This window comes from Lathamus discolor, chromosome Z, assembly GCF_037157495.1.
Source record: "Lathamus discolor isolate bLatDis1 chromosome Z, bLatDis1.hap1, whole genome shotgun sequence".
Taxonomy (NCBI): domain Eukaryota; kingdom Metazoa; phylum Chordata; class Aves; order Psittaciformes; family Psittacidae; genus Lathamus; species Lathamus discolor.
Window position 1 is genome coordinate 66,576,679 of NC_088909.1, and position 27,246 is coordinate 66,603,924.

Here is a 27,246-nt window from a genome sequence, read left to right on the forward strand (position 1 = left end):
CTTTTGAGAGGTGGGAAAAAAAAAGTGATGCTGAGGTGCTAAAGGAAGAAATTCTATCAGGAATTCAAAATGTGTGATCTGCTCCTATATTCTGCCTTACAAAGGTTCTCTGAAGGAGACCCAAGATAATTCTCAAAAGAACACTATCCGGGTAATTTTCAAAATAACTGTCCAAGCTATCCCAGTATATGATGGAGTGGTTTACAAAACTTATTTTTAACCTCATACTCAACAAGGCAGAATCAGTAAGCCAGATTCACTCTTATGCCATATGGATATGGAGCATGGAACAGTAGCATCTTTATAACATGTCTACACTTTTAACATCTAGAAAGCCTGGGCAGCGATCAGTGCCCAACACAAACTACCATTTTAATTGATTGCAACATTGCAAATAGCACCATTAGTTGATAGAAGTTGATTTGTGGACTCTTCATTTGCTGCTGAAGTTTCAAGTGAGAGCTCTTAAACTGAGACCTATGGAAAGGATGTGGTAAAGCCACTTGCTTCAGTCTTGAAAATTCCCTGTGCTGGGGATTACTCTTCTGTGAGACTTAGCTTCACAGAGTCCAGAAAGAGAACTGATACAGCCCAGAAGCAAGCCCAGTTCTCAAAATTAAATCTGTAAGTCATACTAGCAACCTACTCAGATTTAGCTATCAACTGTCTAGAGGATATATTACTGCTTCAGTGATGAGAAGAAAGGGGAAACATAATAGAAATACTTATCAGCTAAAAGCAAGTGGAAGAGAGGATTCTGCAGCTAGTTCCCAAATGGACACTTCACAGGCCTGTGCTGTTTGCTGCTGCCAGCAGCAAGTAGACAGCCAACAGCAAACCAAGCTGGTTATGTAAAATTGCACAGACAATCCCTCCTATGACTTCTCCTAGCGTCTGAGTGCTTAATCATCCAAACTTTGAACTCATAGATGTATTTGTGTGCAAAAGACATTACAGGAACTATAACACAATTGATGCCACATCTGCCAGCTACATGACATCCCAGCTTCTCTGGGAAAACTGTCACCTATCCACAGATCTTTTCATATGCAAATTGCCAGCCTGTGCAGCTTTTGTTGTGTAGTCTGCACATTTGCCTAAGTGCAATTTTGTGAGAGTGATAGCGGAAATTATTGTCATGTCTGATTCTGTCTTCAGTTTAGAAGCAGAAGTTGAGAGTAAAAATGACAAAGTGGTATGACTTGCATAACATATTTATAAAAAAAAAAAAAAAATCTGTAATAAGTTCTTTCAGAACTTTGGGGATTTTCACTTTTTTTAAATAATTTTCGGCTGCTAGAGACTGACATCGTTCTCTTATTTTGAAGGAGCACTGGTCTTCTCTAAATATAGCAGCTTTGATTTTATCTTTGTCTGAAGATACCTGAACTATGTTGCAGTACCTTGTTAAAACAGGAAGCTCATTTTAACCAGGCTAGAGCTGGACAACAAGCTAAAAAGTAACAGCTCTTCATCAACCAGCCCTACTAAATGAATAATTTGCATCGGTGGAAAAAACAGTCTCCTTACTAGAGCTGGACGGAACCAGGGTTTTCTATTTTGCAGAAATTTCATCCATTTTGTGCTTATTCAGAAAAGAGCTAAAACCAGAAAAACATGAAAGCTGAAAAACACCTTTATATTCAAGTTCAAGTATGGGACAAACTTACATTTCAGGTCAATCAATATAATTTTTTTAGTAAAATTTAGTCATATTATTAATTAAGTTTTAAATTGTATTTTTTGTAATAAAAATCTAAAAAATGCATTTAAAAATTATAAGCTAAACAAAAATCAAAATTCTAATTTCACTTTCTCATTAAGTAGTGTATATTCAAAATACATTTCAATAAAAACTTTAGCAACTTTAGGGAACTTCAGGCCAATTCTAATCCAGCTTCCACTGACTGACATAAAAACTCTTGAGTTTACTTCCAAACTGTTATTTCACATCAAACACAACTGGAGGCAAAAAGTGCTTCTTTTTCCAGCAAGACAACCGTGAATTGATGCTAATATTAGTTTTGATTTGAACAAATCTTCAGAAAAATGTTACCACACCATTAGAGCAAGAAGACAGATCCCTGAGTAGTAGACTAGATATGAACGAGCTAACAAAGCCAGAGAATCTTTTCATCTCTTTCCAACCACTGGGGAATTTCAGAGAAAGATACCTTACTGCAATATGATTGTTTATACCAAAGTTTTTGAGAGGGCTAAACTACCTGTATCAAAAGAGAGAATTTAAAATAATCATATTTGAAAACCACGCCACTAGTTCAGGGTAAAACGGGAAATGTTTTTGTCATTTCTAACACTGTGGAAAGAGCATCTATTTCATTTGCATTGGCAGGAAAAAAAGTTCTGGGAGATGAAAAGTTGCACTCCTAAGCTACCCAAACTGTTTAACAATAGAAACACACTTTTTCCATTATATTTACCATCCATTGTTCTCCAGAAAGGTGAAAAATAAACTTGTTTCTTTCCTTATTTGCTTCATCTGGCAAAGCACGCTTCTTCTGCAGCTGAGGTGTCTTTCCATAAGTGTCCAGAATCTTCTTATCAGTGTCTACAAAGCCATTCTTGAGGTATTTTGATTGAGGAATACCTTTCTTTCGGCACTCTAATATGAAATTCCATTCCTGCTTTATCCTGAAATGGGACCAAAAAGGGTTATGTAAATCAACTGAAAAAATATGGCAAATAAGCCTTAATGTTTGGTCTTTGTTTGCACAAGTATTTAATAAAATATAATTATGAACCTAATGTATTCAACATTAAAAAAAAAAAAAAAAACGCATTCGTAGAGTCCTAGAATCATTTTTAGATTTCTAGATTCGATATAGATTTCAGATGAGCAGGATTTCATTTACTGACTATAAAACAGAGAATAAAAGAAAAACGGAGTCTGAATACGCTGTCACAGAAAACAGCATAAATTATGTTCTTTATTTCAATAGGGTAGGAAACACATTCTCACAGAACAAGTTATATGTATAAACAAAAATGAGTAAGAAGTTAGAAATACTCCCTTTTCCCTGACCTTTCTTGTTCAAGTATAATGATCTATTTTTATTTTTTAAACGTTATCTTCCAATATCATCTTAGAGGGTGAAGGTAAAGGTCAAAGTTATGACATGCCAACCAATTTCATATTCAATTTCAGTGTAAATTTAGGCTCACCTCCAGGGCAAACTTTTAGCTATATAACTTCAGGTGCAAACTCTATTTGATATAATTAAGCACTGCCAGAAGCACATGCTTTAATTTAGGAAAGATTTATTTCAGCTTAGTCAATTAAGAAACAGGTTGATTAACTGAAGCATGCCTTCCTTGTACCAAAATAAAACTCTGTAGAGCTTCTTTTCTCATAAATTTGATGTCATGCTTTTAATGATAGATTCTTATGATACATATGATTCTTTTCTTTGATCTCCACCCAGAAATTTTAAGCTAAAGACTTAAAGAAAACTGACAGGTGAAGAAGGGCACAAAATTCAGGATAATGTGGCCCCTAGAAAAAGTGAAAAATGTTATGTCCTACAAAGAGTATCACATGCAAGATTTCAAAGTTCAAGTACAGAGTAACAAACCCTGCACACATATCCCCAGCTAAGCATGGGACTTTCTCTAAAATGCTAAAAAATTAGCACATGAAACAGAATGTCTCATTTTAACTCACATACAAGAAATCAGTTACAAACTGAGATATAGGAAGCATCTTCAAGACTTTGCGAAAATAAGCAATTTTTGGACACTCATAGCAAGATACGATATAGAAACTGCAAGGCAGAGTATATTTGTGGGAATATGATTGCATAGTTTAAAAGTCAGATTTGACTCAATGCTGTCAAAATAAATCTTTCGGGTTCAAAACTGCATGACTAAATAGGAAAGATATTATGGAGACAGCTGTAAACTGCCCAGCACAAATAGTAGCACTTACTAAAACCTTAGGGTATGTTAGAGAGGCTTGGAAGCAGAAAGCACAGCAACAGCAGGAGACTTCAGCTATCAGCATACACACAGCATATTGGCAGACAATGCACACTTTTGGAAACTACATATGAGTGTTTATCAGAGCAGCTAGCCTGAAAGACCACAAGAGGACCTGATTCAGTTGCAAAGAGAAGCACACTATACATGGGTCATCAGAGAACTACAGAAAGACCCTTCTGTAATAACAGCTCATTGTATTCCCATGCAACATCTTTATAGAGAGAAAATAAAAGTCTAGAAATATTTCAGAGGATGAGCTCCATAGAACAGTGAAGTTATTTTAAAGTGCATCTCCCTGGATAAAGTGCTGACAGACTGCATAAAGGCAGCTCATCCTCAGAGTGAGTACATACTAATGAAGACACTCTAAGGATCTTTTTCTCCCCTCATTTCCAAAACACACGGGGCGGGGGGGGAGGGAGGGAGGAGGAAGAGAGAGAATTACATTTATGTTCCAATGAAAAAATGAGAAGACAGTATAAAAATTAGATATAAAATCACAACAAAACAAATGGAGTTACTTACTGCAGGTGTACAAATTAATAGGAAAAGGATTTCTAGCACATCAGAAGCAGAAAATCTCTCAGAGAGGCAGTGGGAACAATTACTGATCAAGGTAGGAAAGAAGCTATGAAAGAATAGTCAAAGAAGTTATTGAGAGCTGCAGAAATGTTACTCATCCTTGGCTTCATTTTTCATTACAGAGATCAGTATGTTCTTTAAAAGTAAGCATCTGGAAGACTTTCTGATATTTATTGTCAATAGAGGAGGCTTGAGAATTAAAAAAAAAAAAAAAAAAGATATATTTGAAGTAAATCTCACCATTTCTCTCTGTCTAATTGTGGACTGCTTCATACTACAGTGAGCTGTGTTATTTTTAATGACTTAGGAAGAAAAAGACTGGACAGACAGAAAACACTTCCTGCAACACATTCAGCTCAGCGAGTCCTTAGAGGGGTATGGAAGCTGCAGTCACAGAAGAGTGAATCACCAATCCACAACATCTCAAATTTTTTTTCTGAATTGACTTGATATAACAAAGACAAAGAAAATAAGTTAGAGAAGACTCAGCTCTTTAGGCTATTTTGTGATCCTTCACAATATGCTGCACCTGATACTTCTGGTTACAGGGTGAGAGACACACAAGAGCTTGATTGCACTAGGCAGCCCTACTAAAGGGTATCCCTTCCAGTTACAGTCTGGAAGCACTCTGATTACAGAATTTTTCATCTAAGCAGACATTAAAGTTGAAACACTTCTTTCAGATGCTTTGACACATGAGCCAATTCATTTTTTAGAGTTGATCTTGCCTATTCAATTTGTCATTTGAACTCCAGAAACCACCAGCAAAACAGAGGGCAAAGACAACTCAAGAGTAACAGATCACAAGGAGAAGCTAGAAAATAGTACTTTCATATACTGTAAGAAAAATAAGCAGGCCCAGACCACCTACTCATCTCTTTTCCAAAACTCATCTACCAGTAAGCATACCTAGTTAGCTATAAAAGCTCTGTATTCTTGTGTGAGGTGGGTGGGAGGTGAAGTGTGCAGGAAGGGTGTGAGGAAAGTTCATTGAATCCTCAAGAAACAAAACAAAAAGATGTGAACTATTAAAATCAGAAGCTGAAAAAGACCAAAACTCTGGCATTACTTTTTTTAGTCTTCAAAATAATGCTATCTTTACTTAGCACTGCTGTACTGTTTTTTCTCACATCTTCCTTCAGTCCTCCACATATGGCTTTTCTGTCCCTCTGTGAAGCTTAATTCTGTGTTACTGCCCTCTCATTTCCATGGAATTCTTTGATTTTTATACTAAAGCAGTAAAGATTTTATCTCAGTGCATAATTTAATGCACAAAAAAAGTTTGTCCCCAAGATGCTTTTCTTGTATTCATTGCTCTTCACTCATATACACAAGATGACTGACTCGTTCCCCACAGTATAAATTCTACAGAGGTTAGAAATTTAACGAACAGAAAAAAAGAGGTCAAAAAGTCTAGCTTTTGATAAAAAGTAAGACACTGAACTGTTCTACTACACCTTAGTGCTCTGTCAGGTAGACCCCTGGAACACAAGAGCAGAGGGCTCAGATCTAAATTGCTACTCTCACACAAGGGATATACAAATCAGCAAGAAGGGAGCTACATTAAAGATGAAATAATAAACTGCCCTCTGACACTTTATTAATAACACATACAAAACACAGGTCATGTGTCAGGTCAGGAGGTCACAACACATTGTCAGCTAAATAAAATAAAATGCACATAGCAAAAATCAGTCAGTGGAATATTGACCTCAGAAGAAAAACAGGTGTTAAAAATTAAATCTGTTTAGGAATTCAACATGGATATCATGCACTGATTTGGAAGTCTTGTGTAAAACTTCGTCTTTACTCATGTATTAGATGATAGCAACATGCTCTGTTTAGCTTTAAAAGAAAGTTTACGGTCATGAGGCTAAGTACTCTGTAAAGCACATTTTGAATAGATGAAAAGTGAATTAATAATTAAGCAACAAAACCGCATAATTTTATACAGTGCCTCTCAGAATGAAAATATGGTATATCCCAACGTCAGAGGTCCTAACATTTTATGCCTTCGCTTGTACCCTTGGGGTGCACACTAGCTAAATGAGTCAACATGAGCCTTTCTGACATGAAAGTGTGGCTTAGAACAAGCCAGTACATTATCATTAAGCAAAGGCTGTGAAGTTGTAATTTGCAGGTTACAGTTGAGATCAAATCAAAGGGATCCATTCAGTTCTATCATTGTCAAAAAAAAAAAAAATGAAGTGAAGGTACTTTTAAAGATCTTAATGAAAATAAAAACCATTTTAAGTCTTCCTCTGGTGACAACCTTCAAATAAAATAGAATTACCACCACATTTGTTATATGTAGAGACTATTTCATGATTTTCTGTAAAGATACAAAAGGCATCCAAAATAACGGGACAAACAGAGAAAAAAATGTCCACACAAATAAAATCAGCCTTTAAATATGTTAATATACTTTCAGAAAAATTAGGTTTCTGGTCTTAGCTTTTTAAAAGCTCCTGATATTCCAGGAACACTTTTTCACATATGACAAGCAAATGAGTTGGTTACAAAATCACAGCCCTCCTAAAGTTTATGTCTTCTTGTTACTATTCATCAATAACATATTTTGTCTTCCTCTAGAGACTGATCAAAAGGTTGCAGTCAGATTAAAGAAACACCTACCATTTATATATTCAGAAAGTGGGTATTACTCAAGTAAAGCCTAATTATGGAGGAGTATGAACAGAAAAAAAAAAAAAAAGAAATTCTGGACATAGGAGCCAAGTGAGATCTAAGGTTCCAGTATTCTACTTCAATCGTGTAAATAAACCAACTAACTTTAAAAAGGCTGATTTCTTCCTGCTAATGTTTGACAAAAAAAGTTGTTTCATACCTTTATATCTACAACACAAAAACACACCTCTCAACAAAGCAGGCTGTAAATGGTATGGAAAAAGGGTTAATTCTGGCAAGACATTTCCCAATACATTGCAGTTTATCAGTAAGCTCTCAGGACAACACACTATACAAGTCATTCACATGGGCCAGGGCAATCCCAAGTAAAACTACAGATTGGGCAAAGAATGGATTCATAGCAGCCCTGATGAGAAGGGTTTGGGGGTGCTGGCTGACAAGCTCAACATGAGCCGGCAACATGTGCTTGCAGCTCAGAAAGCCAGCCATGTTCTTGGCTGTATTAAGAGAAGTGTGGCCAACAGGTCAAGGGAGGCGATTCCCCCCCTTTACTCTGCTCTGGTGAGACTCCACCTGGAGTGCTGCGTTCAGCTCTGGGGCCCCCAGCACAAAAGGGATGTAGACCAGCTCAAGCAAGTCCAGAGGAGGGCCATGAAGATGGTCAGAGGGCATGCAACACCTATCCTGTGAAGTACCTCTCCTATGGAGACAGGCTGAGAGAGTTGGGATTGTTCAGTCTGTAGAAAAGAAGGCTCAGCAGAGACCCTAGAGCAGCTTCCAATAGCTAAATGAGGCCTGCAAGAAATCTGGAGAGGGACTTTTACAAGAGCATATAAATACAGGACAAGAGGGAATGGCTTTAAACGGACAGAAGGTAGATTTAGGTTTGATACTAGGAAGGAATTCTTTATTGTGAGGGTGGTGAAGCACTGGAACAGGTTGCCAAGAGAAGTTGTAGCTGCCCCAATTTTGTCTGTGTTCAAGGTCAGATTGGAAGGGGTTTTTAGCAACCTGGTGTCCCTGCATATGGCAGGGGAATTGGAACTGGATGAGCTTTAGGATTCCTTCCAACCCAAGCTATTCTACAATTCTATGATTTTATATGAAAAAGGATCAGCATGGAAATAGAACATTCAAGTATTACTACTTTGATTAATGCTAAACTTGTCTTCAGGTAATCATTCCCCAAGCACTACTTCATTTTCCTTGAGAAAAAGCTATGTTTCTTAGGTAAAGAAAGGAAGTTTCATCAGATGGCACTGTTTCCACTAAATCAGGATGGACAAAATAATCAGGACATTATATGGTGCCACTAATTCAGTACTCTTGGTCAGAATCACTAGCCACACAGGATCATTAAATATTTTTATAGAATATTTATAAGAGCATGCCAGTTAAACTGGAGCTCAGCACACACTAATATTCCTGATGGATGAGTAATATTTTCTTCAAAATCCATTGGATTGATTTAATTTCAGTCCCTCTGCCACACTCATCCATGGGTTGTAAAGAATTGTGACTCAACAGCTGCTTTTATGTTTAAACCCATTTGCATGCAGTACGTTAGATGCAAGGTCTGTATGTACAAGTGCTTAAGAATGAAGTCAAATAACTTAAGTGGTTATTAGAACTGCAGATCTGTTCCCAGCTTGTTGCCTATAATTTGTGTTTGGGGCTAAGGGCTCCCAGTTTGAGTTTTAGTTTTGTTTAGAAAAATTCTGAATTGGGTATTGAGTGGGAGAATAAAGATAAACATCACAAATAAAATCTCAGTTCAAGTACAAATACAGTTATGGCACTGAAGTTTGGCAGAAAGATAGAGACAAATCTATTTTATTAAAGAAACACATAACCCGTCAGGGAAAAAGTCATTGTCCACCTGTAGAGTGAAAGTTTTCTTTTGACTTTCAAGTCATGAAGTGATTTCTAAGAAAAGTAACACATGCACATTTAGCTAGCTAGACCTTGAGAGGAAAGTTCTGGAGAAGAGACACACTGGAAGAGGCAGTTGAACAAACTGTTATCTTTGCTGCAAGTTTGGTTGGTAGACAAGCCAGGCTCTGCCATTTCACAGCAAAGATTTATATGGCTAATCTGGGAAAACATCTCTGGCATTTCCTCACTTGAATGTTTAATTTGTCAGTCATCAGTTTTTACTTTTCGCTTTCATTCCCTTTCCGAAACAACAAAAATGGTAGGAAGGAAAATTTATGAGGAAAGCCATCACACCACATCAAGTTAGTCTAACATCATTCCAGATTTCAGAGCAGCATATGAAATTGCTCACCACTAACAGAATCTAGAAGAGAAATATAAAACAGTGCTATAAACACAAATTTCTTCCTATAATATGGACTTTCATAACCATGTAGGTAACCATAGAACAATGCACATTTTTTGTAAGAGTCCATGTTTTATATCCTGTGGGAGACTTAGAATGGGCTTGCCTGATGTGATTAAGGACATAATGTAAAATGAAATTACTCTTGTACAACACTGTACTGTATCTTTCTCTTTTTTACTCAGTTGCTGGTTTATAGATGTCCCTAAGAAGCAAGGATCCCTTAAACTGTTGTACTTCCGGAGTCCCACAAATCCAAACAGGAAACAGGACTCCATACAATGTGTTCCGATTCCCATATCTCACAGAGACAGATATGAGCCTTTCAGAATACTTTTTTTTCTCCAGAATCAGCTTTCATTGACCAGATGCTTAAACATCTGCACTAGACCTAAATTCCTAAAAATTTTATAAGACTTTACCATTAATTCACAGTTCATGTTTTGCAACTATTTGCAAGGGTTTTGCGTTAGAAAATCTTCAGTCGAAAAGAGAAATACCTAATATGTGATTGTTTACTGACCCTGCATGAACTAAATCACCTTGTCCCAGGATGAGCAAACTTCCCTAGAGGTTAATTGGGAGTTTTTCCTCAAATAATACATACTACGTTTCACTACATAGTATTAGGTCATTCTACATAGCAACACAGCTGGTAAGGAACTGTACAATCTCAAGGGCATTAGCAAGCTGTAACTTCTTTGAGGAAAAATGGATTTTGTTTGTTTGGGGTTTGGATTTTTTTAAGAAAATAAAAGCAGCCTCAGCAAGACAGATTCCAAGCTCATCCATTATACAAGTATATTTGCAGAGAAACTCTATTAATTCCAGCCCTACTTGGGAATTCACTCTGACTGCTGGCAAAGATAAATATCTAGACTGCTAAATGCTAGAATGCAGACCTCAGTTCAGGAAACTTCCTTCTTTGCATGTCTTCTTGGAATTACCCTTTTGGGTCACAATCCAGTCCAAAATAGTTTCCTACTAGCACTGATTTCAGTGGACCTATCTGACTGTGGTAAAATTTTAATCTCTGAGTAGAATACCAAAAATTGGTCACAGAATTTCCTAAAATAATGAAACATATTTCTACAGGGAAGCATTATTCCTATTGAGCATTTAATTACAATTACAATTTTATCTATCCTTTTGTGATAACAACAAGCAAAATCTCATCTTATTTTTGGCCTAACATTTGGGAGCACTGATAAGTACTGAAGAAATAACTTGTGACCTGACCTAAAGGCCAAGGGGTCACAACACACCTCATAAAACAAGGAGAATTTTTCTTTTAACTGAATTTTGCATTTTCTTACCAATATTTTTATGACTTTGATCATTATTCTGCCAGCTTTTTCCATTCTATGAAGCCTGCATTATAAGAATTAACCTGAACTTTGCCATTCATTTCAGGGGATGAAATACTATCACTCACATTCAGGAAACAAAGTTGGTTGTGTTTTCTCCTTTTCTCCAGGAGCAGTAAAAGTAAGACTACCTGCAAAGAAGTCTGATTACATGAAGATCTACAAGACAAAGTACTGTATTCAAATTGCAAGCTAAAAGAAGAAAATAAAATTCCTTTGTGAATGATGAAATTGTACTTGGAACTTTTTCTTTCTCTATGTCACATCCCAAATTCCCTATCTCAAGTTGGCACAGGAAAATAACAGAACTACTTTGGACTACATTAGTGGAAAACAGAGGTGGTCAAGCTCCACTTTTTCAGCTGGAGGAGTGGATACAGGCAAATAACCACAGGCAGAAATGGCACGGAGAATGTATTGTTTTTATGGAAAACTCAAGTCACAGTAAGAAATGATGCTTAACATATGCAAAAAACATGGGAGCTGGAATTATCCACCTAGACCACAAAAGGTTATCTTCTTTCCTTTTTTCATACAGAACTGCCAATGCCTGACATTTCTAGTTTACTTTTGTACTAGTGAACTTGGAAGTTATCTTCTGCACCCAGAAAACCAAAACAAAACATGGCAGACGGATGCTGACGCTCAGATCCACACTGGGACTGACTTCTAGCAGTTCTGAAGATGAACAGCATGTGCTTTTAGAACTTACAGGTGTGGCTTCTTGGTCATAATATTGTTTTTATGAAGAAGGCTGCACTGGCACCCCAAGAGCTGCTAGCGGACACAGACACCAGTAAAGAGTTGTATGCTTTATCTGCATTAGAACTGGGCAAAGCCATTTTTAATATAGCATCCGGGACTGTCGTGGTTTAAACCCAGTCACACAGCTCGTCCACTCACTCCCCCCCTTCTTTCCCTCCCCAGGACAGGGACAAAATAAGATTTGATCAAATTTCATCCCATATCTTTTCACTTTTTTTTCCATCATAAAAAAAACCTCACAACAGCAAACTTTTTCTGTCCCTCAGCTCATACCAAAAAGAAAGCTTATCCTTTAATCTGAAGGACAAGCTGAATTTTCCCTTGTTTTTAATGCAGGCTTTGGTGTTGGGACAGGAGAACCAAGACTGCAACTATGGATGTTGCAGATATTTGAAGATAAAGGTCTGCAGAAAGGGCAGTCACTCTTTGTATTACCCTGGTCTTCTCTTAGCACAGTTGCTCTGTTGTCAGTGCAGCTGCCCTGACAGTGAGAATCAATGAGTGGATGTCTCCTGAGACAGCCAAAACACCACACAAAGGCTGAATGCAGTGATGCTTTTAAAAAAGGCACTGTTTAAACCTGTGCATTTTATTTTTATAGCAGGAAGTTATTTTTATTGTTTTGTTCTCTTCTCAGAAGGGAAAAATGATAAGTCATGTTTCCAACATTGCCAGCACAGTATAATATTTCACTGTCTCTAATGGGAATGAATATAAAGAAACCAAAATATTCCTTAAAGAAACCATAAATTAAATATAACGAAAACAATAACATGATTAGTGGGTGCAAGCATTGCAATCAAAGCTTTCTTTAATATTTTAACAAGAAAAAAAATCTTATGATAATTCTTCTTTTCTATCCTCTCTTTCCTATTCAGAAGAATTGTATATGCCCATTTATTTAATTCCTTTTGTTTCTCCTGTCAACTCAACAAAAAGGCTTAAAGTATTTTTAGTACTAAATTTTATGAGCATGTTTTCATGAATTCTATAATAGTCATATTTTATATAGCATATAAGCAATAAAAATGTACAAAATATGATATTTTTTTCTTTAAATTAAGTCTACACAGTGGACAATAAAATACAGCCTTAGTAAATCATAGTTTATATAAGAAAGAGCAGGGACTCTAATGAAAGAGAAGCACAATTTCTACTGCATTTTTTTTGCAATCATCTGAGGAAAGGAGTTGTGAAATTGTTGAAATCAAACCCCAAAATATAACATTTGAATCATCTGATAATGCTTAGTATATGCCAGTGTTAGTGGATAATAATAATGGATTTAGTTAAAATGAACATCAGGAAAGTTGGCTTACTTTTCCAATGAGCTTTTTTCTAATCTTTCCTTCTCTTTTCTCTGACGTTCTTTGTTCTTCTTAACTCGAGTTTCCCACAGTCCTCTTATGAGGGAAAAGTCAAATATTATCACCTGATGCCCCATACTGTTGACATTAAGCTTCTCCTGCAAGAACAAGCCACCATGAACACTTCAGGAAAGAAATAATAGAAAAAATAAGGAACCAAATGATCATGTTTCATTAAAATTATCTGGGGAAAAAAGCAACGTCATGAGTAATATTAATATAGTATTTCCATCTTACCTAATTTGTCTAGGGTTTTGTGCTGTCAGTAATCAATTTAGTATGCAATTGACTTCTACATAAAATCTATGACAGCTGCTAAAAGCTGATATTTTTGTATTTATTGCAATTCTCCCTCTCCAAAATAAAGACACAGTTGGAAAGAAATGTTAATATGATTAACACCAATCAAAAGAGCTTTAAAGACTATATTTTTGCATTTTTGTAACTAATTTTATGTAACTAATTTATGTAACTAATATTAAAAAAGAGCTCATAAAGAAATTATCCATTGTAGAGTCTGCAAAAACACTTCATCTTCGGTTCCCATGTATTGATCATTATGTGTCCAAGCTATCCTTTTCCAGTGGAATCTGGGAGTTTCCAGTAGGTGAATTTCTGTGAAAGGCTTTGAAAGACCAGCCTGCAACTTACAGTAAAAACTTACCTAGGACAGAGATAAGGTGAAGGGTTGTGAACACATGGTTCCCATTTACTAGTATATGTAGAGTTACCTTCCAACAATCAAAGGCTTGGTATCCATGTATCAGGTCCTGTGCAGTTAGGAACTCAGCTGAACTGTATCCTAACTCAAGAAGCTTTCCATCTTTAGTTGAAACCACAGAAACTTCGTGCAGGAACCTTGCATCTGCAGAAGTTCATCACAGCTCTCATTACCTTTAGCAGGTATGATGCTTGAGCATGGTCCAAGTATGAATGCTACCTATTTTTCACTCAAGGAAAAAGCTACGCCATAGTATCCTTAACAACCACAAGAGACTGAGACCTCAGATTTACATTGTGTGAAACACAGCGTGACTGGCAACATAATGCTCCTTACTAAACTATAGCACTGGTTCATTACCAACAGAGAAAACACCTACTAAATCACTAACTCAAGTACAAGTACAAATCTTGATAAAACAGGTAAAACTGTACTCTCTTGCTTGGAGTCACTGGTGAGGGTACAATCACCACAATTCACTGGTTTTCATAAAATGCAACTAGATTTTCTACAGAGGACTTCTGTCATGCTTAGCTCTTTATAAAATGGTTTGCTGAACTTCTGCAAACAAGTCTTACAAAACAGAAGTTTGAAGCCTTTTAAAAATAATTGCTTCTACCAAGATAAAAGCAGAGAAAAGGAAAATCAGTTATTTAAACTTTGCTTGAGGTTTCACTAGATACCACATTTATCATACCATTCATAAGCTTGAGAAAAAAAAAATAAAGGAAAGAAGAAAACCCCAGTGGACCATATACTACCATTTAAAAAGAAATTTGCCCCTTACTTTACCGGGTATTTTCAAGGTTGTATTTATTACCTTTTCCTCAGACCTGGCTGTGACGATTTTTTTGATGCTCTACATCCTTCAGCTGGGACTATTATCTGTCCTTCTGTTATAATACTGTGAAGGAAAGGGAAAATATATCCCCTCTGCATTTTTCCCTTTGCAACTTCATTATTGTCTCTTTTATCTTTCAACCCCTTTCACCTACCTTTCTATAACACATAATGCATAAAGGAATAATTTCTTCTGAGTCAGCAAAACACCCTCATGTCCTCTGGAAAATGCAGAGAGTAGACTAAAAAGGATTATGCATAGGTACACCTTGAGGAAAGCTTCTTACCTGTCCACTTTATTTTTCATCTTAAAAAGAAACACCCTTACAAATACCCTAAAGGACTGGCACAGAGACTGCTCAGAGACATTTTTCTATGACATAGTCTTCTGTGTCTTACAATGCTTACATAAACTGCTATCTTAGCTGTTCATAAAGCTGCTCCTATTGATTGATTACCTTTACGAGCACTAACAATGAGGCAAAAATAGTTCTGAACCTATCTGGAATCAACTGCTGACAACAGCTGAGTCAAAACCCCATTAATAGCAGTGTAATGAGAGTGGTGACCTTATTCTCAGTGGAAAGGCATATCTATAATCAGCTGCACCTTTCTAAAACATATTCACTAATAATTTACAAGAAACTGTTTACTGCATAAAATAAAACATTTTCCTCAGCTGCCCAAATCAAGAAACCTAGTGACAAGTACTTCTCCCTCACGGTAGCTGCAGACCAGCATCCACTCTGCAGGATCTAATTCACTTTAATGGACCAATTCATAGCAGTGTGTTTTGGTAGAAGGGCTATTGCAGGAGCTGAATTGCTACAAGATGGTGAAGTGGCAGCTGGACACTTGACCTCTAGATGGAACTAGATGGCCTTAATCAACGCAAAGTCTGAATAAACTGTGAAAGTACTCTATATCCTTGACTTGCTCCCCAACTTCCTGTCTCCCAGGTTAAGTCATCTGTTCTTTACTGAGACACTGATTTGTTAGACACTCAGGTCAGAAAAGTTCATACAGCTTTTATGCACATATTGAAAATTAGGTTTCAATGCATTGTCTTTTTTTCTTCAATAGTAAAAGCCAGCAGAGCAGGAACGTGGGGGCAGGTGAGAGGTGTTCATCATAACTCCTCAGGACTAATCTTTTCAGAAGGAGCAAAGTCACAAATCCTGATCAGATCACAGGGTGGCTAAGGCTGTACGAATATTCATCAGGACAAAGGTGGAACTTTGTTGCTATCCGTAACTCTTCCAAGGGCTGTTGTTTTACTCTACTCCTTAGTTCAAAAAATGGACATGAAGTATCAAGCATAATGGCACAATGCGCATTTCCCAGAGTTTAGATGCCACCATTTTCTTGAGGATGAGATGTTGCCCAGAAAAGAGAGCCTGGCAAGCTGGCAGAAACTATACTTATCCTATGCGTAGGTTCTTCAGGGTGCTTACTCATGCATGGCAAGAATTTGTGGCAGAAGTAATTTCCATTTCTAGAAATACATAGGTCTGTAGCTGTTCAAGTTCACAAACAACAGTTGTTTCTTTCCAATCATCAGGGTAAGTCTGCATAGGGAAACCCAGAGCTATCATCTATTAGTCAGAAGTGGGACATTACATTTGGGTGGAAAAATGCCTCATTCTAGACTTCTTTCTAACTTCTTCCCTTCAGCTGGCGTTCCTCACCTTTTTCCCCTCCCATACTTAGGCTCTTCATAGGCAATCATTATTAGCACTTTACCTGTTGCCAGAAATCACAGAAACAGAGAAGTTGAAAAGGGCCTCTGGAGGTCACCTAGTCCAACCACCCTGCTCAAAGCAGTCACAGGGTTATTCACCAAAATCTATATATACTTCAGCCCCCTTCTTCTTCCATCTTCTCCCTTCTTTTGTAATTCATCATTGCTCCTTTAAAACCCTATACTTACACATGCTTATCAAGGACAAGCTTTGGTCATACTTGTGAGGATTACCCAACCCACCAATATGGCAGTAATTGAAAAATAAAAACCATGCTCACATTACTTCTCATCCAAGAAATAGGCAACCTTACTTTCACTATGGTCAAGTCCAAAAGCAACCACCATCTGCACATGCAACACTCTACTTCATAACTACACTGAGTTTGCAGCTCAATGCCATCTTCTTTGAGTAACATCTAGTCTAAATTATGCTATAGATCATCAACACACCTTTCTTAGATGATGTATGGTTATAACATTCTTTCAGGCTTATGAGTTATTAGTGAGATAGATCACAAATGCAAGGTTCTTCAGTAATGTACTACAATGAAAGCACAGTGTTTTCCAGGGGAAAAGGGACTGAGGAAAATAAAGAGAAGGCAAAAATGTCATTTACAAGAGAATCACTTCTGGAGAAAATAGTTCTCTGTGTGTCTGTGGAAGCAAATAATCTTATCCCTAACCATTTACACTTCCAAAGAAGTAATCTACAAGGTCTTAATCAATATCCTTAAAAGGCAACATACTGGAAAGTCAGTCTGATTTCTTAACTTACCCAGAATGGAGAGCTCAGAAACAAAATTGTCCAGTCCAAATACATTTCTTTTTTTTTTTTTTTTTGATTGCAAGACTCTCCCTTCATAAGCACCTACCCATTACATTCAAGGCAATATTTTAAACTAATTAATTTCAAAATGAAAAGAGATCTTTCTTAATAATAAGCATTTGCATTATTTGACAAATTGATGGTAGAGTTTCTAACCAGAGAAACCTGTACTAAGGGCAGATGGAAGCATTTTCCCTTAGTTTTACTCCTTCCCTTTTTTTATATATTTCTTAAGAAGAGGGGAAAGAAAAAAATAACACTTATCTTTAGCGGGAAAAAAAAAGTCCTTTTGAACACTATGGCCTTTGCAACATCATCTCTTCCTCAACTAGCAGGATAGGTCATCTGCAACTTTGTCCCAGTTTTCATCAGTAAGGAACTCACAAGAAGCCTTACAATTAGCATTTCCCCTCTCTACATTCTAAAGCACAGAATCACAGAATCACAGAATCACAGAATCCCAAGGGTTGGAAGGGACCTAAAAAGATCATCTAGTCCAACCCCCCTGCAAGAGCAGGGTAACCTACAGTACATCACACAGGAACTTGTCCAGGCGGGCCTTGAATATCTCCAGTGTAGGAGACTCCACAACCCCCCTGGGCAACCTGTTCCAGTGCTCTGTCACTCTTACAGTAAAGAAGTTCTTCCTGATGTTAACATGGAACTTCCTATGTTCCAGTTTACACCCATTGCCCCTTGTCCTATCACTGGATATCACTGAAAAAAGCCTAGCTCCATCATCCTGACACCTACCCTTCACATATTTGTAAACATTGATGAGGTCACCCCTCAGTCTCCTCTTTTGCAAGCTAAAGAGACCCAGCTCCCTCAGCCTCTCCTCATAAGGGAGATGTTCCACTCCCTTAATCATCTTTGTGGCTCTGCGCTGGACTCCTTCCAGCAATTCCCTGTCCTTCTTGAACAGAGGGGCCCAGAACTGGACGCAATATTCCAGATGCGGCCTCACCAAGGCTGAGTAGAGGGGGAGGAGAACCTCTCTTGACCTACTAACCACTCCCTTTCTAATGCACCCTAAGATGCCATTTGCCTTCTTGGCCACAAGAGCACATTGCTGGCTCATGGTCATCCTCCTATCCACCAGGACCCCCAGGTCCCTTTCCCCTTCACTACTTTCCAGCAGGTCAACCCCCAACCTGTACTGGTACATGGGGTTGTTCTTCCCCAGATGCAAGACTCTACACTTGCCCTTGTTAAATTTCATCAAGTTTCTCCCCGCCCAACTCTCCAGCCTGTCCAGGTCTCGCTGAATGGCAGCACAGTCCTCTGGTGTGTCAGCCACTCCTCCCAGTTTTGTGTCATCAGCAAACTTGCTGAGGGTGCACTCAGTCCCCTCATCCAGGTCATTGATGAAAATATTAAACAGCACCGGTCCCAGCACCGACCCCTGAGGAACTCCACTAGTCACAGACCTCCAGCTAGATTCTGCGCCATTGACCACAACTCTCTGCCTTCTTCCTTTCAACCAGTTCTCGATCCACCTCACTACTTGATCGTCAAGCCCACACTTCCTTAGCTTATCTATGAGGATGCTGTGGGAGACAGTATCAAATGCCTTACTGAAATCAAGAAAAACTACATCTACCGCTCTACCATCATCCCTCCACCTAGTCACTTCCTCATAGAAGGCTATAAGGTTGGTCATACATGACTTCCCCCTCATAAAACCATGTTGGCTGTTCTTAATGACCCCCTCATCCTTGATATGCCTAGTGATGGAGTCAAGAATAAGTTGTTCCATCATCTTTCCAGGGATGGAGGTAAGGCTGACCGGTCTATAATTACCCGGGTCCTCCTTCTTGCCCTTCTTATAGATTGGTGTGACCTTTGCCATCCGCCAATCCTCAGGCACCTCGCCCATTTCCCACGACTTACCAAAGATGATGGAAAGTGGCCTAGCAATGACCTCCGCCAGCTCCCTCAGCACCCGTGGGTGCATTCCATCCGGACCCATCGATTTACAGATGTCCAGTTTGCATAGCTGATCCCTAACCCAATCCTCATCTACCAAAGCAAACTCCTCCTTTGTCCTGACTCCTTCTGGGGCTATAGAAATCCGGGGCCCTCGGGGAGAGTCTGCAGGAGTAAAGACAGAGGCAAAGAAGGCATTCAGCACCTCTGCCTTCTTTATATCCTCTGTCTCCAGGGTACCCACTTCGTTCAGCAGTGGGCCTATATTGCCTCTTGATTTAGTTTTATTTGCTATGTATTTGAAGAAGCCCTTTCTATTGTCTTTAACCCGACTAGCAAGATTGAGTTCCAAGGAGGCCTTAGCTGTCCTAATTGCCTCCCTACATCCTCTAACAACTGTCCTATATTCCTCCCAAGCAGCCAGCCCCTCCTTCCATAATCCATAGATTCTCCTTTTCCACTTGAGTTTGCCCAGCAGCTCCTTGTTTAACCACGCCGGTCTCCTAGATCCCTTACTTGACTTCCTACTCATTGGGACGCTCCGATCCTGAGCTTGGAAGAAGCGGTCCTTGAATGCCAACCAACTATCTTGAGCCCCTTTACCGCCTAGTACACTTTCCCATGAGACTTCACTTAGCAGTTGACTGAAGAGGCCAAAGTTGGCCCTTCGGAAATCCAGAACTGTGGCTTTGCTAGGTATTCTATTCCTCCCACACAGGATCCTAAACCCCACCATCTCATGGTCACTGCAGCCAAGGCTGCCATTGACCGTCACCACTTCGACCAAACCCTCCTTGTTGGCGAGTACTAAATCTAGCAGCGCTGCTCCCCTAGTTGGTACGTCCACCATTTGCATTAAGAAATTATCATCAATGCACTCGAGGAACCTCCTAGACTGTGAATGACTGGCTGTGTGAGTCTTCCAGCAAATATCGGGGTAATTAAAGTCCCCCACGACGACTAAGGCATGTAGTCGCGAGGCTACTTCCAGTTGCCTGTAGAAAGCCTCATCAACTCCTTCGTCCTGATCAGGAGGTCTGTAATAGACCCCCACAACTGTATCACCCGTGCCAGTCAGCCCCTTGATTCGTACCCACAGACATTCCACTTGCTCCTCATCCGACCCCGGACAGAACTCAATACATTCTAGTTGCTCTCTCACGTAAAGAGCAACTCCACCACCTCGCTTTGCTGACCTATCTTTCCTAAAAAGGACATAGCCATCCATGACCACATTCCAGCCATGTGAACTGTCCCACCATGTCTCTGTAATCGCCACTAGATCATAACCTTTAGCCCGCACACAGACTTCTAACTCCTCCTGTTTATTCCCCATGCTGCGTGCATTGGTGTACAGGCATTTCAGGGAGCCAGTCCTAGTACCCTTTTTCCCCTGCGGGACAGGGTCTAAAGAGCTATCCTTTCCCACAAATGAAACAAGAGATTGATAGTCCTCCTTAGCCCGCCATCCTTCAATCCCTAGCATGTTCCTCTTGGGCTTGTCCCCAACAGGCCCAGTTAAATCCCCTCCCCCCTTCATAACTAGTTTAAAGCCCTGTCAATAAGCCCTGCTAACTCCTGCCCCAAAACCCTTTTTTTTCTCTGGGACTGGTGTATCCCGCCTGTCACCAGCAAACCAGGTGTCCCATACAGCAGCCCGTGATTGAAAAACCCAAACCCCTGCCTTTGGCACCAGTCACGTAGCCATACATTAACCTGCAGAGTCTTCTTATATATCCCTTCACCCTCGCTTGCAACAGGTATGGAGGCAAACACCACTTGCGCTCCAGACCCTTTAACCAGCCGTCCCAGGGCCCTATAGTCTCTCTTCATTGCCCTTACGTTCCTCGTAATAATTTCGTCACTGCCAACCTGAAAAACCAGCAGTGGGTAGTAGTCAGACGGCTGCACCAGTTCAGAGAGCTTCTTTTTAACATCTCTAATCCGAGCCCCAGGCAGGCAGCAGACCTCCCTGTGGGGTGGATCCGGTCGACAAATGGGCCCTTCTGTTCCCCTCAGAAGGGAGTCACCCACAACAATTACTCTTCTTTTCTTCTTGGTTGGGGAAGTTCTGAGGTATGTGGGTGAGTGACTAGCCCTGGGTGACTCACTAGATAGATTTGCCTCACCATCTCCATTCACCTGGCCCTGAATTTCCAAGACCTCGTACCTGTTATTCAAGGGCAACTGGGAGGGAGGAAGGGATTGTGAGGGTTTTCGCTTACCTCTCCGAGGAGGAACCTCCCTCCATCCATCCTTGTCCATTAAGCTCTCTCCTTCTGTCTGATGGTAGGAGGGAAGGGGATCCATATCTTGTTGAACCACTTCCCTCTGCCCTTGCCTTAGGGTGTGGTTCCACCAATCTATTTCACTTTCACACTCTCTAATGGCTCTCAACCTTTCTACCTCCTCCCTCAGTTCAGCCACCTGCCTGAGCAGGTCATTTATTTGCTCACAGCGAACACAAGCAGTGTCACTGGCTCCCTCCAATACAAGTGCCAGGCTCAGGCATTCGCTGCAGCCAGAGACCTGCACAGCTGCATGTCTGCAGGAAGGCTCAGTCTGGATACCCACATTAGTACTCACTACAGCTTTCGATCGTGTTGTAACCATGATCTATCTGGTCAATCAATCCGTCTACGTCTCTCAGCACTCCTTCCCCCTCCTGTACTCCAGGCGAGTTCTCTCGATGAGGCGGTTGGAACGCTTCCCTGCCCGCTCGCCTGCCCGCGCGAACTGCCGCGCAAACTGCCTCGACCCTCTGCCTCGACGCTCTCTGTTTGCCGGCTCTGTTCCTCCCCTGGGGCTGTACCTTCAGTCCCAGATACTGCGACCTACAAACTTTTCTCAAATACACCATCCTAAAGCTCTGTGGCTTCAAAAAGTACCTTAACAAGCCCCTCTCCTCAGCAACTCGCTCAGTCTTACCGTACTGGAAGCTTCTTCTCAACACTGAAACACATTTTTGCTTCTTTCTAGGTCAGTTTTATAATCCACCACCTCTCTGGCCCAGCTGAGGTAAGAAGAAATGTTTGCTTACATTAAGAGCACTCTTTTGCTATCAATATTCAGGTTTAGGTCTCTGATTACCGTAGGCTATCTCCGTATGCATGGAAAAGAACAAATATCTTTTCAGACACCTCTGTGAGATTTTTTATCTTAAAAAGAAGACACCTCCATTCCTTTACAATCTTGAAAAAAAAAATATATTCATTCAAGTGTATTATAAATAGGCTTATTAAAATCAAACACAGTCCTTATGTCTATAAGGATATAAACACACTAACACGTTTGAAGGATTATGTGGCAAAAAAGCAAAATCTCTGTGATTCTATTTATCATATGCTTTCATGTAAATGATATAACATTAGTGCCACATATTGTTGCTCATAAAATCATCTGCTTATGTATGGGCATGGATTATTTTAATTTTATCATTTATATTATCATTTATTTTATTTTATTTCATAAATTCACCTAACAGTACACAGACAGTTCTTTGGCATCTACTTCAATTTTATTTCTTTATATGGTAATAGTACCTAGGAGTTCTGGACCAGAATATATTCAGTAAGGTGCTGAAAAACTACAGAACTGAAAAGAATATTTGCCTTGTAATGTTTGTCATAATTATTGTTTTCTATTTATTGTTATTCATGTTGTTGTTACAAAGACGTGTACTTCAGACCACATAAGCCATCCGCAAGACTGGAGAGATTTAGTTGGTATGCTACCCCTTAAATGCCCTTCAGCTAGTGGTATGTCCACCGCTTGTTTGCAGCTCTGCCATGGAGCTGCCAGATCACAGAATCACAGAATAGCTAGGGTTGGAAGGGAATTCTGGAGGGTCTGAAGGAACTTTTGCTCTAGGTGCCAAGGCAGGCCACCTAGAGCAGGTTACACAGGAACACATCCAGTCGGGTTTTGAACGTTTCCAGAGAGGGAGACTCCACAACCTCCCTGGGCAGCCTGTTCCGGTGCTCTGCCACCCTCAAGGTAAAGAAGGTCTTCCTCATGTTGAGATGAGACTTCTTGTGTTTTAGGTTATGGCCATTGCTCCTCGTCCTGTCACTGGGCACCACTGAGAGGGGTCTGGCACCATCCTCCTGGCGCCTGAGACTATATGTTTCCTCAACCATCTTTGGCAGCAGCCAGCAATCTCATGGCCACTTGGTCTCTGCTATAGCCCTCCTGAGTTTGTATGGGGCCTGGCTGCCCTCAATAACAGCCTTGTGTATACTTCTCTTTGCTGCTTTACATGAGTTACCAAATTATTAATGTTTTGGTTTCTTCAATTTTTTTAACAGCCTTGTTCACTTGGGCCTTTTTTCTTTCAGATAATCGCTGTGGGAGATCTGCTACAATCTTATGAATATTGCTGGCAGGATTACGTAGGGGAAAATGTGGGTGAACGTATTTTCTACCAATCCCGCAAATAATTTCTTAGGAAATTAGTTCACTCACACTGTGCATCAGAACGATCAAGTCATTTATCTCACAGTCTTTAAATAATTCAAAGGAAACCTGACATTCGGGTAGCAACTGAACACATATTTTGAGTTATCAAGGAAAGATTAAATTACAGAAACATGCTGTGTTTGAAAGAGCAATAGAAATGGCGAAAATGTTCATAGGATACAACTATAATGTGCTAACTGTGCACAGCTTGTAAGAGGGGTAGTGCTTCCCTGCGCCACTGGGGTGTGGGAGGGGACTGAAAAGCAGGAAGCTGCTCTTCCCTACCTAGTCTTGCTGCCAGTAACAATCTCTTGTTGTTCTAGACCAGCAGGGAATTATCCTCCCTACCAGCATGACTGGTTTAAATGTCACTAGACTTGCCGAATGCATGGGTTTGACAGTCAGAGTTTCAGGTGGGGGATCCAAGTTAGATTATGCTTCAGATCATATACACACCCGTGCCATGGCTGGGTCCTGGACGGCAGGTGGGCAGGACAGTGCTGTGGATCACAGCAGGTGCCACCCTGAAGGCCTGAGTCTGCAGAGATCCAGCAAATGCAGCTGCACTGCGGAATAAATAAAAGAGGAAAGGGACAAGCTGCTCCAGAGCTGGAGAAAGCAATCCTGACACCTGGATACAAGCCCAGATGTTTTGGGAGTTTGAAATGTTCCCTCCTGCTCTCTCAAGAGCACAGTTTCAGCCAGCCAGCTTCTAGATAAACAAACACAGACAGTGACACTTTCAAGCTATTAATTAGTCCAGCTTTCACTGAAGTTAATTTCAGAAATTAGTGTCATTGCATATCACAGGGTTTAATCCTGCATGTTCTGATAAATCAAGTTCTTTTTGAGTTTTCTGCTTTAGCCATTTCATAAAAGAAGCATTTAAGAACAAAAGCTACCTTAGCCTCTTTCACACACAAATAAATAACTTTTGCACTGTTTACATATCGCAGCTAAGAGAGCAAATACATCTTTTCTTAACCTACTCCTTATACTTAGGTAGTAATAACTAAGAACATCATAAAATTAAAAGGATATGCGAAAATAGATATGCAAAGGCTGAGCTTGGCTTCCACACATTTTTATGTGCGTATTTCTCTTTGTCCATTGCTGCAGCACAATGTCTTACTGACAGTTTCCATTAATCAGTTCCTATTCTAGATGTAAATTAACTAGTCTCACAAACAAGATTCCTCTTTATCACTGCAGTCTTCATATCTTGATTTTTAGACTATTTTTCACAGGGTTATTCATTAATTAGGTCTTTAATTATGGATTAATTAGCAGCTGAATTACAATATTCCTTATATTTCCCCAACTCTTGGAGCACTGATATGTTTGCCATCAAGCATGATGGATGTTACATACGCAAGGGGGTTTTTTACAGATGTATTCCCCTAGCACTTCAGTAAGCTGACTAATTAGTCAGAGTGATTCTTCCACTGACAATGAAGCTAATGAAATACTGGTCTGACGTCTGTGAGGTAAAGCCATTCTCTTTTCTTTTTTTCATTAAGTGTTGTTGAAGAGAGTTCTAATTTTCGTAAGATTGATGTATTTGAAATGGGCATGCATTTTAAGGCTCCTTCTTGTCAAAAGGAAAACAGTAAGCTCAAAGTGTATTACATATTTTATAGGTGATTGAATCTATAAACGCAGCTGTAGTCAGCAGGTGAAAACAATTGTCTTAAGTAGTAGAAAAGGGAGTCCTGGAAAGCTGGAGTGTGTGCTAAGAATTAATTAAAGAGACCCCACCTAGTTACGCATGCAAAGACCCACGACAAATAAAATTGCACTCAGTGCCACTGAACAAAACATTGAGGTTTTCATAAAATTACAGTCTCAGGTTTCTCAGACCTGTTTTATGCCATCCGGTTTTTAGCAGAACATTTCTTTGACTTACTCTCATTTGTCTTAAGGTTAATGGACCTGGACCATCTCCAGGAACTGAGGCCACTACTGTTACCTTTCCTGTACAGGATCCAGCCTCTGAAGTTATCTATGTGGATGAGAGCATCAAAAATGTTATTTTAAGCTCCCTCTCCTAATTGAGACTAGCCAAAGACCCTCAAAATTTTGATCCTTTCCTTTTGCTCCCAGGAGTCTATTTTTCATGCATTAATTAGGAATCAAATGCTATCACCTGTGTCTTCCTCTGCTGCAGGCAGAAAGCAAAAATCTGTGTCTGAGCTATGACATCAAGCCTCTTAGTCATATTTCCAGTGTTAGATACATTGGTATCACGTATATCATGAGTAAAATGCTCAAAGCAGACAAATTCTGTCATTAAACAAGATATGGCAGACTATTTGGATAAGCAAGATAAGTTGCTGCTTTCAACTATTCCAGCAGCCAAGTTATTTTATCTCAAATGGTCCAAACCCCACTATATAGCCATGAGGTAGCAGCTGTATTTTATCAGCTCTCTTCCCTTGACACAACTGCGACTTCACGCTTTCCCACAAAACCTTCCCACACCTGTGGACAGGAGACACCTGTGGCATGGACAGCTGAACATTCTCCTTTGAATAATTCTCCACCTTCACCTTCTGTCTGAGGAGAGCAAAGTAGATGAAACTGGTAGGATCTACCTCTTTGGCTAATGAGCATTATCATCCATTGCTGATCCTTGAAATGGCGCAATTAAACACTACTGAGAGGAAGAGAGCTGGTCAGTAACTTTTAGCCTACAGAAAGTAATATGTCAGTGATAGCACCTAAATATTTCTAGTAGCAGCAACAACAACAGTAATGACAATATTTGACTTTAAATGATAGGCTTTCTTCACAAAAGATTTAGCAGGCTAGATTTCCTATACCAGTTAAATTAGGCCTTCAGAAGCTGAAGTTCTATAAGTCTTTTTAAATTCCACTCTAAATTTTGACAGACAACAAAGATAAATGACCAACCTTTCTAACCATTTATTTTTTCAAATCATTCTCACACCAGCATATGTCCTTGAGATGTAATAGCAAGGGTTTATTACAACTGAGTCACAAAGTGAGTCTTGAAAGGTTTCCTAATTTATAAAGTTTGGAATTGTCACAGGTGTAAATCTGCTTAGCAGAACAATGTATTGGGTGAATCTTACTATTTTTAAAGGTATCCAGTAAGCACACCACTTTGTACTAATGCTTCATATTTCAGCTATTTTCCTCATATACATTAACACAGAAAAAACACAGCACAGTAATAGCAAGGAAGACCCGATAATGACTTCTCACTTTCCCTACCATTTTCCACCTTGACCCCATACATCTGAAAAAACACAATAATCAGCAAAACTGTCACTTACCTACTACTAAAGAACACAACTGTCCAGGGCTCCCAAGTGTGCTCTGTAGTTATTCAATGTGGGACACTGAGGTTGTTTATAGCAGCAGTATAGCTCATGGCCAGGCAGACCTGTTTGAAGCCTGCAGCGTGACAAGCCTTCCAGATGTACTAATATGCTATATTTGTAAAGTGATAACATGATCTCTGGTCTTACAGCAGAGACACAGGCAGGATAAAGTATCTCCACTGCATGACTCAACACAGGACGAGAAACAACAGCACTAGGTCAGCATCTCATTTGCACCAAGAAAAGTGTGAGAGAGCTAATGTTTCTCATGCTTATGTATTTTCCTTGGAAAAAGGCAAGGAGAATTATAAATA

General features: G+C 39.5%; 1 protein-coding gene across 1 annotated transcript in view; it reads right to left on the reverse strand.

Annotated features, from left to right (window-relative positions):
* LRRC2 (leucine rich repeat containing 2) overlaps nucleotides 1–26,938 on the reverse strand; it is a 74,237-nt gene extending 47,299 nt beyond the window's left edge. Inside the window, exons 1-3 of the mRNA XM_065662010.1 lie at nucleotides 26,885–26,938; nucleotides 13,020–13,165; nucleotides 2,442–2,652 (exon numbers count right to left, since the gene is read on the reverse strand). Coding sequence (XP_065518082.1) covers nucleotides 2,442–2,652; nucleotides 13,020–13,144 — 336 coding nt within the window. The 5' untranslated portion in view covers nucleotides 13,145–13,165; nucleotides 26,885–26,938. The remainder of the gene's footprint in view (nucleotides 1–2,441; nucleotides 2,653–13,019; nucleotides 13,166–26,884) is intronic.
* Nucleotides 26,939–27,246: the final 308 nt, after the last annotated feature.